General features: G+C 48.0%; 1 protein-coding gene across 1 annotated transcript in view; it reads left to right on the top strand.

The window, feature by feature from the left end:
• The window catches only part of USP40 (ubiquitin specific peptidase 40), a 76,228-nt gene extending 61,636 nt beyond the window's left edge, over window positions 1-14,592 (top strand). The window contains exons 24-32 of the mRNA XM_044913454.1: window positions 873-947; window positions 3,035-3,161; window positions 4,520-4,614; window positions 5,810-5,928; window positions 8,987-9,052; window positions 10,588-10,798; window positions 10,932-11,027; window positions 13,034-13,095; window positions 14,481-14,592. Of these exons, the coding sequence (XP_044769389.1) occupies window positions 873-947; window positions 3,035-3,161; window positions 4,520-4,614; window positions 5,810-5,928; window positions 8,987-9,052; window positions 10,588-10,798; window positions 10,932-11,027; window positions 13,034-13,095; window positions 14,481-14,592 (963 nt within the window). The remainder of the gene's footprint in view (window positions 1-872; window positions 948-3,034; window positions 3,162-4,519; window positions 4,615-5,809; window positions 5,929-8,986; window positions 9,053-10,587; window positions 10,799-10,931; window positions 11,028-13,033; window positions 13,096-14,480) is intronic.
• The last annotated feature ends 1,442 nt before the right edge of the window (window positions 14,593-16,034 follow it).

The raw sequence follows: 16,034 nt of genomic DNA, 5'->3' as shown, positions 1-16,034 counted from the left end.
TTTCCACATTTTCTTCTCTTCTAATTCCCAAATTGGAATCAAACAATTCACCTAAAACCAAACTTACTATCCTCAAAACTGGCTCCTCTTTGCAGAGATGATGCTGTTCCCCGGCCTGGTGTTTTCAGGCTGCAGTGCCGCTTCCCCTGCTCACCTGTGGTCCTTCATATTTGCTCTTGGCTTTTCCACTCCTCCCTGGCCCTTCCCATGGCTGGCCGCCCTGGCCCAGCTTTTTTCATCTTTTCTTTTTTTGGCCTCTACCTAAATTACACCCAAGTGGCTTCCCCAGGTCCGGTGTTCCCCACTTCAGTATATCGTGCATGCAGCAGCCACACTGGTCTTTAAAAACCCCTTCTCAGAAAACTTGAGTGGCTTTTTTAAAAAGCAGCTAAAAATTCCTTTAGTTCACAGCCCTTCCATCTGTGACCACCCCTCCGATCTAGCTTCCTGTCTTGTTACTCTCCGGCTCGTACTCTGGTCTGTCTCGTCTCTTAACTCTTCCCCTTATTCTGGACTTCACCTTAACCCTGCTCTTCTTTTCATCAGAATTCCTTGTTGTTTTCTCTAGCTTTCCATCTCCAACCCAGCCTTCAGGCTTAACTAATATTTCGTCCTCTGTAGTTCCATCCTACTTTTCTCATCCCATCCATCTCCCTCTCTGCAGAGCCTTTATGATACTTCCGGTCCATACCCTATAACTTAATACAGAATGAGATAGTGTTATGTAGTGTCAGTTTATTTCCTGTCTCCTTGAAACCTGCTTTATTCTTTCTTTCTTGAAAGGGTTATAGAGGTTATAGAGGTTTAAAGAAAAGATCCAGGGGTCTTGTTTCTTCCTGTCAGAAGTCATAAAGGAATTTCTGTTTCCCCAGGACGCAACCCTGAGAGAACTTATGATATGCTCTGGAGATACTTTGCTTTTAATTGAAGGAAAACTTCCCCCTCCGGTAAGGTTTTGTTTCTGATTGACATTTTGTAAATAACAGTTAGTGCTTCCTGATGACAAAGATGATATATTCTCCTTGTGGAGAAATACAGCCAGGCATGGAGAGTAGTGCTAGGATTTGGGGTGAGTTCTCTAATCAGACAGCTGCCATATTTCACATCTTTATAGATTTTCTTCTTATAAAATCAGTTGTATATACCGTTTTATTTCCTGCTTTTCGTATTTCATTTTTAAACCTGACTGCAGAATCCAAAACCAGTCATTGTATCCAGGGTGTGACTTACCACAGTTTAATTCACATACCCCCAGTGAGAAATTTAGCTTGTTTTAAATCTTTTGTTTTTACGCATAATACTTAAATAGAAATCCTCCTCAAGATTGTTCCAAAGTCAAAATTAACAGGTCAGAGGTATGAACTTTTTAAAGACTAGATGCTAGCTCTGTGTTGCCACATTGTTTTCCCAGAAAGCCGCACCAAACCGATAGCTCTGTGAGCTGCATACGAGAACACTCATTTCACTGCTCTTAAATAAACACTGCGGATAACCACTTTTTAAGACCATTATTTATTAGGTTATTTTTAAGGTGGACACACGTAAAGATGAAAGTTTAAAAAATGACCCCAGATTCCAGCGCTTAGATAACCACTGGCTTAGGATTAGGAAATTCAAAAGACATGGCAGGCTATAAAATGAAAAGAGTTTTTCCCATTTTTTTTTCTCTCCAGAGTGAGTCAGAATTAACTTACTTTCCTTTGTATATCCTTCCAAGAAAAGTTACGCGTTTGTATGCAGAATGTAAATATGTGCATATCCCTTTTAAAGTTCACACAAAGGGGATCGTATTCTGTATGTTGTTTTACACTTGTTTTTATTCACTTCATGTATCTTGAGGATCTCCCCACATCTGCACACACAGGCCTACCTTATTCTTTTGCGTCACTTCATAGAATTATATTTTATTCTGTGATATTTAAAATTGACTTATTAATTGGTAATATTCATAATACGAAATTTGGAGTGTATAAAAAGCTGGGCCAGGAAAAGTAAGTATCCCCCCCCGCCCTTCAGCCACTCAGTGTCCTCCCTCTGTAGGCAGCCAGTTTCCACTGCATCCTTCCAGAAGTACATACCTTGCAGTGTATCTGTGTGTATGTGTGTGTACATAGCACATATATACGTTTGTATATGTACATATTTTTTTTACACAGAGATTATTTGCTAGACATCCTACTCTGTACCTCGCTTTTTCCATTAATATTTTCTCCATATGTATGTTGTGTTAGTACACATACAGCTATTTCATTCTATTGGGTGGCTGTGGAATATTCCATTGTATGGAGGCACCATAATTTTTTCAGCCAGTCTCTTCAAGGATTTAGGTGGTTTCCAGTCTTTTGTTGATACAAATCACACTGCAAAAAATATATATATGCCATTTGGCATGTATGTATCTATAGGGTAAGTTCTAGAACTGAAACCACTTTGTCAAAAGTCCTGGCCTCCCGTAATGTAACTAGTCTTCTAAAGAGGGACCTTGAGGTTGGTTCGTGGGTTTTGCTACCATAAACAGTGTGCATTTATGGTTTTGTGTGTGGGGGCTAGTAGATCAGGTTTATTTCATGTAGTTTCTATACAGGAATCCAACTTAGAGCAATAGGTTCCTGCTTCTTTATAAAGTTCTTGTAGGAACTTTAATGAGTAAAAACTGCCGCTGACTGGAGCATTGTGCTGGTGGTGCCCTTACCAGGCCTGAAATTATTTGTATAGTTTGTTCTGTCCGGTGTTTTGATATTTCGTTTAGACTTTTCACTGATTGTAGTAAGATACTACAAACTAGTATATTTACGAAGATACTTCTAAGCAAAGAACCCTGAGTCCCAGTCATCCCAAAGACTAATTTTTATGACCTTAAATTTTTGATTGTAAAAACAATAAGCAGGTATAGTACATGGCAGTTAATACATCTAAAAGGAGAAATAATAAATTCAGGAACATTTGCTGTTATCAAGGTATTTCTCTCTCTGTGAAAGTAGAAATTCAGTTAATCCGTGTACCTCACAACAGTTAGAAATGCTCCATTCTTCAGGGTTTCCTGAAGGTGCCCGTCTGGTGGTACCAGCCTTGGGGGCCCACGGGTCACTGGAAGAGTCATCCGGACCAGAGGACCGGTACCCCTTCTCCAGGTGGGGTCTGGAGGGCTGCTTCCACCCAAGGTGAGAACAGAATTGTAGCAGCCGGCATGTCATAAAGAATAGAATGGCTGCTTCCACTCTGAGAGGCCGATGAAGTTTGTGTCTTAAATGTAAGGTTGAAAAATCAAAACCTATTAAAACCATAGAATGCTTCTCCCTGCCGCTCCCCCTGCTTGTGCTCTCTCTCTCTGTCAAATAAATAAATAAAATCTTTAAAAAAAAAAGAAAGGAAAAAAACACAAATTAATTTCCTTCCTAACTAAATGAAGAGAATATATTTATGGTAGGACCGACTTTATATATTTTTTTCTGTTTATTATGTTTTACTTACTTAGCCTTTTTAGTGCCTTGAAGTAACATACACGTAATACTTCTTTTTACCTTTTAAACCTCAGTACTGAAATTAACACAAGTGAGTCACATTTTTATCCCTTTACTGTCAAGCTAGGGTTATCTGTGTAGAGCAGTAAAATACTTCGTATTGAATTACCTGTGAAATTGGCCTTAAGTTTTTTTGTTTGTTTGGGTTACATGAGACAGGCACTAATTCTAAAAATACTTTGGTGGGAGAATAATAATTACATGTACAATTGCATATAAACTTAAAAAGCAGTGTCTTTCTCCATGAAAGTAAACAGTTCATTTTTTTTTTTTTAAAGATTTTATTTATTTATTTGAGAGAGAGAATGAGCTAGAGAGAGCATGAGAGGGGGGAGGGTCAGAGGGAGAAGCAGACTCCCTGCTGAGCAGGGAGCCCGATGCGGGACTCGATCCCAGGACTCCAGGATCATGACCTGAGCCAAAGGCAGTCGCTTAACCAACTGAGCTACCCACGCGCCCAAACAGTTCATTTTTTGATAGTCCTTCTATATCACAACATCTGGGAAATAGTCTTTCATTCCTGAGTTTCCTAAAAGTATCTTCCAGGTGATGCCAGCTCATGGTGTCCTTAAGACAGAAGAACCACTCAGGAAGAGAGCTTTTTCACTTGATTTACTTAATCTAATTTCTTAGTTATGTATTAGCGTGTGCCTAGCAATCAACAGAGCAAAAATGAGTGAAGTTATTCTGAATTTTAAATTTGGTTACCAATTTTTATATCTAGAATTTTAGATAAGAGAACATTTCGTTTTCACCTTTTAAAAGTAAATGTAGAAAGTCCTTCTTATTGTCAATGATTCTTTCAGTCGTAAACATTTATTGGCCATTTACTGTGTGGCAGCCACCATCCCAAGCACTGGAGAGACAAACAGGTTAGATCCCGTTTCTTGAATGGGGCTGTGCTAAAACTGTAACACCCAAAACACGGTGTGTGTTTCAGAAATAGGAAGTAAATACAGTCCACACTCCTTTCTGACACCTGCCTCTGTCCTCTGTAGGCGCTCCTGGTGACCTGCACGGGGAGGTTTCCCTCCGCTACTTGGGGGACCTCGAGATCTCCGAAGATGCCACCGTGGCAGAGCTGAAGTCCCAGGTCAGGCTTCTTCCTGTGGCACACGGTAGTGGTGGCCCGGCTTCTTCCAGTGAGATATTAATAATACCTTCTTCTATTTCCTTTTCCCTCACTTGCAGTCTGTTCTGATAGGGCATGTGTTCTGTGCCACGTTCAGTGGTAAGTACCCGGCAGGCACGCCCGCATTCGGCTCACACAGCCCTGGTGCTTGTTTCTGCCACTCGTCCTGTGGCTGTCATGTGTCCCCACTCAGACGGGCATGCTGTGCGCTTTCATTTGAATTCCTCCTCGGTGACTTGCAGCTTATGTTCATTTTGATTTCTACGGGAAACATGATGTATTGACACCTCCGTAAAGCATTGACTTTACCCCTTTATTTACATTGTTTTTGTATCATTGTGATCCATGTGTTGAATGTTTTCAGTTTAAAGATGTGTCCTAGGATGGGTAACAAGATACTATGTCCTTTTCTTACATATTCACATTCCTAGTGAGAGAGAGTGTTAGGTCCAAATGGAAAGGCTGAGCTGCGTAGGACACAGAATGCTTCAAAAGCATCTTACTGTCGTCGGGGTGCACAACGCAAGTATCAGCCGTCGATATTGGATTTTCCTGTGTGTGCACAGCGTTTGAGATAACCTTCCTCGAAAGAAGCAAATGGTTGCCATGAGACAATGGCAATAAAAAAACAAATTTTTTTTTGTATTGGATTGAGAAATACAAAATTGCTGTTTTCAGATAAAAAATGAATATTGGCCATTTTATATATTACAACCTCAATCTATAAATAGCTACCTGCCCTGCACACCGAGTACAGAAGTTTAGGCACAGCAGTCGTGTCCAAAGATTCTGGAACATTTCAAATGGAAGTTCTTTCACTGACAGAGCCAACTTTGAAGAACTATACTAGCACTAAAGAAAGTGGAAGGTGAACCCCCGTTTTTCGTTAGAGCTCTTGCGAGTTATACTCACATAGAAATTAATTTCTAAGTTTCACTTATCCCTCAAGTTGGCTTCCCCAGAGAGGAAGACAGAAGTGACTGGATGGATTTCATTTAAGAGACAGCCCTGGGATGTTTTTTTTAATAGAGTTTATCATTCCTCGAGGCACTCCTCCCTCTGACGTCCCTGTGTAGTGCTTCGTGTCTTCCTAAAGCAGTGTGTGTGTTCGGAGAGCTTCTTAAACCATTGGAGAAATGTCTTGTTTCCTTTCTAGGCCATGACCTTGTCCTCCTCCTCGGAGCTCATCATCCCCTCCCCAGCCTTCCTCAGAGCCTGGACCGTGGAGAGCCAGCGCCCCGGCAGGCTTTTACGAACCAACCGGCAGCAGCTCAAGTAGGTTCCTCACGGGAAGCGCTGTCTTTCCTCCGCCGCGAGGGCCTGGCAGGGGGGAGTCGGGCGGCCTGCTGTCGGCTGGATGACTCTTCCAGTCACACACTCTGGGGCTTTCATTTTCCATATTAAGCATAAATGTAGCTCCGTGTATTTTTACTATGCTTCAGATACCATGAACGAAATGTTGAGTTTTTCGAGCTTTACTGGGATATAATTGACGTACAGCGCTGCATATGTTTAAAATGATTGCCGCCGTGGTGCTAGCCAGCCCCTGGGTAGCGTCACGTAATTACCGTTCCTTTGTTGTCATAAGAACATTCAAGATCTACTCTCTGAACAACTTTCCAATCTGTAACACGGTGTTGTTAACTGTAAGCACCATGCTGGACATGAGAGGCTCCGAACTTACTTCTCTTGTAACTGGAAGTCTGGCCTCTCTGACCAGCATCTCCTTTCCCCCACCTCGCAGCTCCTAGAAACCGCCATGTACTCTCTGTTTCTAAGAGTTTGGCCTTTTTAGATTCCACATGTATGTGAGACCATACAGGATTGGTCTTCCTCTTCACACTTCACTATTAGTCTAATGCCCTCAAGGTCAGCCATGTTGTCACAAATGACAGGATGTCTCCCTTTCTCGTGGCTGAATGATACTCCCCCACCTGCCTGTCCATCCATCCATCCATCCATCGACGGATGGCGCTTGGGTTGTTTCCATGTCTTGGCTGTTGTGAACAGTGCTGCTATGAACATGGGAGCGCAGATAGCTCTTTTGAAATTGTTTTCATTTCCTTCGGATACAAACCCAGAAGTGCTAGGTCATATGGGTAGTTCTATTTTTAAATTTTTGAGGAACCTCCAAAAAATTGGCTTCACCAATTCACATTCCTACCAGCAGTGCACAAGGGTTCCCCTTTCCTCCATGTCCCTGCCAACATTGATCTCGTCTTTTTGGTGCTAACCATTCTGACAAGGGGGAGGAGGTCTCTCACTGTGGTTGTGATTTGCACTTCTTTGATGATGAGTGACGGTCATGTACCTGGGGGCCATCTGTAGATCTTCTTTGGAAAAGTGTCAGTTCCTCTGCCCACTTTTTAATTGTACTGTTTGGGGTTTTTTTTGCTCTTGAGCTGCATGGGTTCTTTATTAATCCTCTATCACATGATTTGCAGATTTCTTCACCCATCTCATAGGTTGCTTTTTCATTTTGTTGATGGTTTCCTTTGCCGTGCAAAAGCTTTTTAATTTGATGCAGTCCCACTTGCTTATTTTTCCTTTTCTTGTCTTTCCGTTTGGTATCAACTCCAAAAAATCATTGCCAGGGCCAGTGTCAAGGAGCTTATTACCTCCTGTGTTTTCTTCTAGGCGTTTCATGGTTTGGGGCCTTACAGTCTAGTCTTTAATCCGTTTGAGCTGATTTTTGGGTATGGTGTAAACTAGCAGTCCAGCTTCATTCTGTCCCATGTGGCTGACCAGTTTTCCAGCACCATCTACTGAAGAGACTGAGACTGTCTGTTCCCCGTTGTGTGCTCTTGGCTCCTTTGTTGTAAATTCATCGGCCATATGTGCATGGGTTTATTTTTGAGCTCTCTGTTCTTTTCATTGATCTTTGTGTCTACTTTTACGCCAATACCATACTGTGTTGATTACTGTAGTCTGAAATCAAGAAGAGTGATGCCTCCAGCTTTGTTCTACTTTCTCAAGATTGCTTTGGCTCTTTGGGATCTTTTGTGGTTCCATACAAACCAATACAATAGGATTGGTTTCCTATTTCAGTGAAAAATGCCATTGAAATTTTGATAAAGATCGCATTGAATCTGGAGATCACTCTGGGTAATGTGGACATTTTAATAATATTCCAGTTCATGAACATGGACTATCTTTCCATTTCTTTGTGTCTTCAGTTTCTTTCATCAATGTCTTACAGCATGTAGATCTTTCACCTCCTGGGTTAAATTTATTTCTGCATATTTTATTCTTTTTGATGTGCTTGTAAATAGGACTGTTTTCTTAATTTGTTTTCCTCATAGTTTACTGTTAGTGTATAACATATTAAGTGATTTTTGTATCGTGATTTTGTATCCTGCAACTTCACGGAATTTATTTAGTTCTTTGGTGTTTAGGGTTTTCTACATGGACTATCATGTCATCTGTAAGTAGAGGCAGTTTTACTTTTTCCTTTATAATTTGGTGCCTTTTATTTCTTTTCCTTGTCGAATTGCTCTGGGTAGGACTTCAGTAGCGCGTTAAGAGTGGCGAGAGCGGGCATCCCTGCCTTCTCCCTGTGGTGGGGACAGGCGTGCAGACTTGCAGTGCTCAGTGGATTAGCTGCCGGTGTCTGGCCTTTATTGTGTCCAGTTAGGTTTCTTCTCTACCCGGTTTGTTCAGTGTAGTTGTCATGAGAGGATGTAGAATTTTGTCAAATGCTTTTCCTTCATCTGTTGAGATGATGATTTGATTTTTTTTTTTTAATCCTTCACTTCGTTACTGTATCACAGTGATTGATTTGCAGACATTGAACCACCCTTGAGTCCCTGGAATAAATCCTACTTGATCATGATGTAGGAGTTGGATTTGGTTTGCGAATATTTTGTTGAGTGTTTTTCCATCTATACTCAGCGGGGATATTGGTCTGTAACTTTTCTTGTAGTACCCTTGTCTGGTTTTGGTATCAGGATAACCCTGGCCTTGTGATGGCTCTTCTGTTTTCTGGAAGAGCTGGGGAAGGATTGGTATTAATTCTTGAAATGTTTGTTAGAATTCACCAGTGAAACCATCTGGTCCTGGACTTCTCTTTGTTGGGAGGTATTTGATTACTTACTCAGTTCCCTTACTAGTAATTAGTCTGTTCAGATTTTCTGTTTATGACTTAGTGCGTTCCAAGATCTATCCATTTCACCCAGCTTGTCAGCATCTACTTGTTCATAGTAGTCTCTCAGATTTTGAGTGTTCTTACTCACTATAATCTTTTGCTTAAAAAAGAAAGCTTAGTATTTTTCCCAAAAAATCTAAAAAATTAAATATATCACTCAGTATTATTTTGTTTCATTTCTTTTATCAGGGAATACAGACTGGGAAGGAAAACTGAGATCTGCTTAGAGCTCCTTCAGAAAGAAGAAAATTTGGGGTAAGTCAGACCCGCTTCTGTGTCCTTGTCTTATCATGGTGGGTAGTTTCTTGAAAAACTTAACAGTATGCTCGGTAGTAAAGGGTTCATCCCCACTGCCTGAGCCGCACGGCAACTTAAACCAGACTGTGTTCTACAAATGCGTTTGTGCGTCTGGCATCTGGAAGTTGGAGCTCATCTTTCCATGAAAACCGTGAGTCATAAATGCATATTGACTCCATAATGATCTCAAAGTGTAAGCAAGATGCTCCTTCCCAGCCTTTATCTATGCCCCGAGACAGTCTGTTCTCAGCACCTGTCCCCGCCCCCTTACCCTGCTTCTCATCGTCACACCACCTGACGTAGGAGATAGCCGTGTGTGACGGAAGTTCTGTACTCACTGCTCTGTCCCCACTACCTGTGTCGTAGTCAAACCTTCCTATTTCTTTTTTCATTATACGAAAATCTTGTATAAGACCTTCTGTCAGCATCACCAAACAGTAAGGTTGCCTCTACCTGATGTGACGGAAATACCATTCCTGCTGCTGTGTAGGAACCAGGAGCTCTCCTTCAGCCACGTCTAACCTTCACTTAACCCCACTGCTTTTATAAAAGTGCGTTCTCACAGGAAACTGTATTACCAGGAATTGTTTCCTGGAGGGGGATTTCTGGATCAAACTGGTATGGACATTTTAAACTTCTTAAAACTGTTCGGTTCCTTTCCAGGTAAGTTATTCCAGTTTATGTTCGCACAAGCAGTGTTCCTGAGTATTACTTCACCCTCAAACCAACACTGAATATTTTCATTGTTTAATTGTTTGCTAAATTGATCAATGAGGAAATGGTTATGTTGGCTCATTTGCTTCGGTGCTTTGATTGCTAGCAAGAGCGGGCATTTTTCTCAAAAGATTATCATTTTTTGTAAAGGGGTCTCAGAAAAGTCGAATTTGTGAGAGCTTTCTGAAACAATGACATTGACCCTTTGTCCCGTTCTTGTAAGCGGTGTCCCTTTGAAGACCAGGCAGGGCACTTGTTTGGCCCGCTCCCGCCCAGCCAGGCCTGCTCTCTCCCTGGGGCTGTTGCCTCCGGTGGTTCCTTTTCTCCCATCGGTGTCACCCTTTCTTTTGGTAAAAGCACCCCTGTAACCGAAATATAACTGAAATCCAGCATGTAAAATCGCACACGGTCTCAGCAGCCTAGACGCACATACACGCTTCCCCTTCTCCCTCCCCACCTTCCGGCCGGCGCCTCCTGTCCTGTAACCGGCTCCATACATTTGACTTTCTGCCGGGCCCCCCCTTCCAGCACTGAGCCCTCGCTTGCTTCTCCCTGGCCACCCCACCGCAGCTAACGGAGCTTTTGGTTCTGAAAGCAGCCTCTCCTGGGGCACAGCTGCGGGTCAGGGCAGAAGGAAAGCAAAGTAGAGAAGAGGGTTAGCGGGTCTGGGGACAAATCTGTCCTTCTAAAAACCAGAAGAGTCGGAGTCGAGGGGAAGCTTCGCCCATCACGCTCCCCCGTGGTTACTGCGAACTTACTCTGTTTGTTTCCCGGCGCAGCCCCCAGGACGTGGTGCTAAGGACACAGATGCGCCTCCCCGGCGAGAGGGCCTATGCCCCTTGTGTGGACCTGGTGTGGGACACGGCCCGAGGCTGGACGGCTGGCTCCCTGAGGCAGCGAGTCGCCCACTTCTGCTCTCTTCCCGTGGAGAAGATTGAAATTGCCAAGTACTTCCCCGAAAAGTTTGAGTGGCTTCCGATATCGAGCTGGGTAAAGTTGCAGGCTTTCTCCGGGACACTGGGCCTTCCTGGCATAGTGAATGGGTTAAGGGCCATTTTTCACACATAGGGAACCTAGTAAGAATGTGAGTTTTCTTTATTCAAGATGCTTGATTTTTCTATAGAACCAGCAACTTACCAAGAGGAAAAAGAAGAAAAAGCAAGATAATTTGCAGGGGGCGCCTTATTACTTGAAAGACGGAGACACAATTGGTATTAAGGTAAGTTATTTAACAGCAAATTTACCACTTCAGTAAAACACCAGGATCATTGACTTTACAGAGAAGTTGTATCAAATCTTCAAGGCTCAGATAATCCTGTCTTCCATACATTGTTTCAGAGAACGGAAAACGAGGGAAAGCCAGACCACTCATTTCATGAGGCCAGTAGAACCTCAGTATCAAAACCTTAATCTTGGGTTGGACTTGCATGAAAATGCTTTTGAAGTTTTATCCCAAAGTGCATTGCTGTAGGTTTGGGGTAGGTCCTTGCATCAGGGTAAGACTTTCCTTCCCTGCCTAGTTTGCTCTTAAGTTCTTTTTTTTTTTTTCTTTTTTCCAATCCTGAGTGAGCACTTGCCATATAAAATTCCCGCTGTTTCTGCACCTGTTGGATGAGCTCTCTGGCTGTCCATCTTTAGTGTGGTGTCTGTTACATAAGGTGACAGAGCCGTCCTTGCCTGCCGTAGGCAAGCCTACTATGTCACATAGCGATATTTGTATATTAAGAATTAATAAGTTTAATTCTTGATTTAAGGATTAAATTGCTAATCGATATTTTCACACCAAGGAATAAGCATTCCCTTAACCATCACTTCAGCACTGTGCTAAACAGGGTGGCGTGAGCCTCCTCCCCCCAAAGAAAAGTAAATAAACGTTGAGAGAGAAATAGAGGAGATTCTCAAAGGAAAGCATAAAGCCGTTCTCTGTGCAGGAGACCGTACGGACAGCCCGGCGCTGGTGTCCCCCATGTCCGTAAAACCCAGGGTGCGGCGTGCACAGCCGGGGAAGGGGACGGGCGGGGGCTTCTCTGAAGCACTGGCCGTGACAGCATCAACTGGAAATAACAGTGACCCTCGGGAGGGGGGCAGTTACAGTCAATACGCTGGAGCTCCGTGTGAGCGTGGAGACAGCGCGTGATTGAGTGTTGAAAATAGCCACAGCGGGGTCCCTCACCGCGAACGTAAAGCCTGTAACATGCTGAGCGTCACGGAGGGTCACGCTCCCAGGTAGTCGTCAAGGCCAGGGGAGGACGGGAACAAGAGTGCTCACCCCTGCGGAATGGCAGAAGGCCAGCGGCTGAATCTGTGGGTTTTCCTTAAAAAATGAAGCAAGTAGGGTCAAAGCTTAATACTGTTAATAGCGAACTTCCACTGAGCATTTTTTTCCTGTACGGAGCACCACGCGCATCCACACGCGTAGCTCCATCGAACTCCCAGGACAACGGTGGGAGGGGCGGCTGTCTCGGGATGGGGAGGTGACGTGCTGGCGTGGCTGGACCCCCGGGCCCCACGCCTGCGCCACGCTGAGGACCCGGGCGTCTGTCCCGTTACCTCTACGTTCTTACTTCGTAGCGTTCGACGCTTTTTAGAAAGCACAGCACACACAGCTGCTGGAATACAAACATACGCACCTTTGATTGGAATAGAGGTCCGCACGGTTGTTACGTTCTTCTCCCCTGGGAGCCACGTGTGGACGCAGCAAGACCCTCCCGCGGCTCCGCGGGAGCCGGTCGCCTCTCCCAGAGGCACACGAGGGAGGTGATGAGTCCTTCCTAGGGCGCCGCTGGCTGAGGCAGGCCTGGGGGCGGCCCGTGTTGATGGGGGATGACATCGTGTATGAAACCGACTACGAGCCCCTCAGGAGACCGTGGGGGTGGCCTGCATCTGCAAAGTCCCGTGGCGACAACGGCAGGGGAGGCCAGGGGGTTAGCAGCCCAGGCTCACGGGGTAGCTGTGGACACGGTGACAGTGCTCCGCCAGGGGTGGCCCCGTGCCGGCTCTCCATGCGGCCTTGGTGGCCGGAGGCAGAGATCCGAGGGCTGGCAGAACATTCCGGTGCCGGCTCTTCGTGCCCCCTGCTGAGCTGGTTCCCGGCACTGGGCTCATCGGTGTCGGTTGTTTAGGTAAATTCGGGCAGCCTCAGGATGAGGTCTTTTTTACGTATATCTTAAATGTAGACTGAAAGGATGTCTGAAAACACTGTTCATTCGTTGTTTTGAAATGTAGAATCTCCTGGTTGAGGATGACGAAGACTTCAGTACAGTCGCAGATGACCTGGGAAAGAAAAGGTACTGTCCCGGCTCTCACGCACGCAGCTGCTTCTGGAAGCCCCCGGGACGCCCTTGATGGCCGCTCGGAGTGCTGCTTTCCAGACGCGCTGGAAAGAAATGCAGCGTGGGGGGATTCGGTCACCCCCTAACTGGGCTTTCTGGGAATCTGGACAGGACACGGGGTGACCGCTCACTGTGAGGAAGCCCCCCGACCCCAGTCTTGGGAGCTTCCTTCCTGCCCTCTCAGCCCCTCACCACCTGCTGGGCCTTCTTCGGACCCCAGCGCCCTCCGCTGTCCGTCAGCTGAACGAACGAGCACTTGCGATCACTCGTGCCCCAGCCGCTCCCTCCTCTGCCCGCCCGCCCGCCACCCTCTGTCCTGCCCGGGGGTCCTCCACAGGCGCGCCCAGCCCACGGCCCGTCCTTTGGCTCCCTCCTCACTCTGCCTGTGGGGACTCCCTCCTTCCTCTTCGGCACATAGCCCAGCCCTCTCCCCTGGCTGCGGGCCACATCCACCTGCCAGAATCTGCCAGAACATTCCACCTCTGTCAGTCCTTCGAACTCCACGTGCCTGGACCTGGCTCTCACCCCTGTATCCACGTACCCCCCCACCGCAGGCCACACCAGGGCTGCCCCTGTCCTCCTTACCTGCTCCCTGCCTCCAGTCTCCTGAAATCTTAGTCCTCAGTGAGCTTCTGGTGGGGGTGGGGGGTCTTCTTCCCTGAGTTACTGCAGTAGCCCCTGGTGTGCGCACCTGCCGGACCTCGCCCCTCCTCGCCCCTCCGCTGCCTCAGTCCAGCGGGGCCACAGGAAAGGGCCTGAGGAAGAGCGGGCCAAGGGGGAAGGAGGGTCACTCGGGCGAGCACAGCCGTAGCCAGTCATGGGGCTGGACGTTTCATGTGTGTGCGTGCGTGTACACGTTCTGTTGTGATTCAAAAGGTACGCGGCGCCTGGGTGGCTCAGTCGGTTAAGCATCCGACTCTTGGCTTTGGCTCAGGTCCTGATCTCAGGGTCGTGGGATCGAGCCCCGCGTCGGGCTCTGCGCTCAGCGGGGAGCCTGCTGGAGATTCTCCCTCTGTCCCCCCCCCCCCCCTGTCCCCCAAAAAAAATAAGAGGTGAAGGTATGCTCTGCTGTGAGACCTTTTCACCTAGCAGGTCGGAAAGGACCCCAAGTCTGACCCGCCGTGTGGACAGGGTGCAGGAACCCACTCCTGACTTGGGGTGGCCGGGGGGCGAGGTATAAATTGAGGTCTTCGGACTGAACAGTCTGGAAATGCCTGTCAGCTGCAAACACATCCCTGTGGCCTGTTCTAACTTGACGGGAGTCCTTCCAAAGCCCTTGACCAGGTGAGGCCCGCAGTGGCCAGGTTTGAGTCGGTGACCCCCTCTTGTGTCTCCCACAGCCAGGAAGCCCTTCGTGTGCAGAGCAGTGTCCTTTCCTCCAATGCCAGGACGCCCGGCCGGCCCCGTGCTCCAGAAGCTTCTCTCTCCATCCACGTGGGGAGTTTCAGATAGCGCGGGGGGCGGGGGCAGGCGTGGCGGTTTTCTGCCTTCTGCAGACACGGACTCCGAGTCCTGCCCTTCGTCACCAGCAGGGGCCTTCCCGCCTCAGGCCAGCCAAGTGCACGTTATCCGGGGGCTGACCCCGACCCCGGCCGCCGTTCGTAGAAGAAAACTCGCTAGTTTTGCATTAACCGCGGGCACGGATAAAATGGCACAGCGCTGAGCCCGGACCCGTCTGCCGCGTGAAGCCCCCACGTTGCCCCTTCCGGGCCTTACCCTGCTCGCGGGAGGCCTGAGGGCCTGAGCGGACGACGGCTCCCGGCGGGCGGGCTGTTTCCGGCCCCTCGGCGCGCCAGCCCCTTGCGGTCTGAGTGGAAACGGACTCTGAAGCCCCCGCCGCCTTTCCAGCTAAAGGAAGGGGACGCACGGCTCGGCGCGTCCTCGGCTGCAGCTGCGCGGCCGGCGGCCGTGACCGCAACGTTCTGGCCGCCTGCACACGCCGCGGCCTCTCGGTGCCTGGAGGCCCGGTGGTGGCGGACGAGCCAGCGTGGCCTGAGTCGCCTCCGCGCCGGAGACAAGACGTACACCGGGGCGGTGTTTGTCCCCCCGAAGCACGGCCCGCACCTGTTCCCGGGCCGGCCGACGGCGCTGGGGGGGAGGGGGCTCACGGCCTCAGAGTCCGGCCGCGCCGCAAGCAGGGCTCCTGGCGGGGAGCTCTTCGCTCTCCGAGGCCGGGTGAGGCTTCCGAGCCGGCAGGACAGCCGTGCACCGGGGTCCCGGCCGCGCCACGGCTCCAGCGGGCGAGGTGCCGTGGCGGCGCCCCGGGTTTGGGCCGCGGCTGCGGGGGGCGGGGTGCAAGCCGCCCGGTGCCTTTACTCTGACCGAAGCCCCTCGGTCTGCCCCTTCGTCTTACGGAGGCCAAGCTGTGAAGTGCTCGCCGGAGGCCGCGCCTCCAAGGACCTGGCCGGGAGCCTCAGGCGGCTCTGCGCGCCTTCGCTGTGGGCAGGGGTGGGGCTCGGGGGGGCTGTAAGAGTTTGTTACACCTTAGTTTTTCGGGTCGTGGTCTCCCCGTTTCTGCACCAACTGTTGCACGTTCTCCTTGGCTTTCCCCCCCCCCCCCCCCCCCCCCCGCCCCCCCGCACTTCAGATGCTAAATAAACGTTTATTCTTCAGAAATACCGTATTGGCGCTGCTTCAGAAATAACAGAAGTATGTTTGGGTAAATTCAGACTCAACGGGAAACTGTAGCGGAAGACAGTGGAAGTGATCTGGTTTTCTGTTCCTTCTAGGGAAAGAGCAGTGGCAAGGGTCGTTCAGTACAGAAAACCTTTTTTCCACTAGGACATTTTTCTGGCAAAAAAAGCGGGGGGAGCGCAAGAATTTCCGGATGATCAAAAGCCATGGCTCCGCAGATGCCCGTGTCTCTCTGGAAGGCACTCGGCCGTGAAGGACCA

This window comes from Neomonachus schauinslandi, chromosome 3, assembly GCF_002201575.2.
Source record: "Neomonachus schauinslandi chromosome 3, ASM220157v2, whole genome shotgun sequence".
NCBI lineage: Eukaryota > Metazoa > Chordata > Mammalia > Carnivora > Phocidae > Neomonachus > Neomonachus schauinslandi.
Note: the sequence above shows the minus strand (reverse complement) of the source record. Positions and strands in the feature narration are given on the sequence as shown.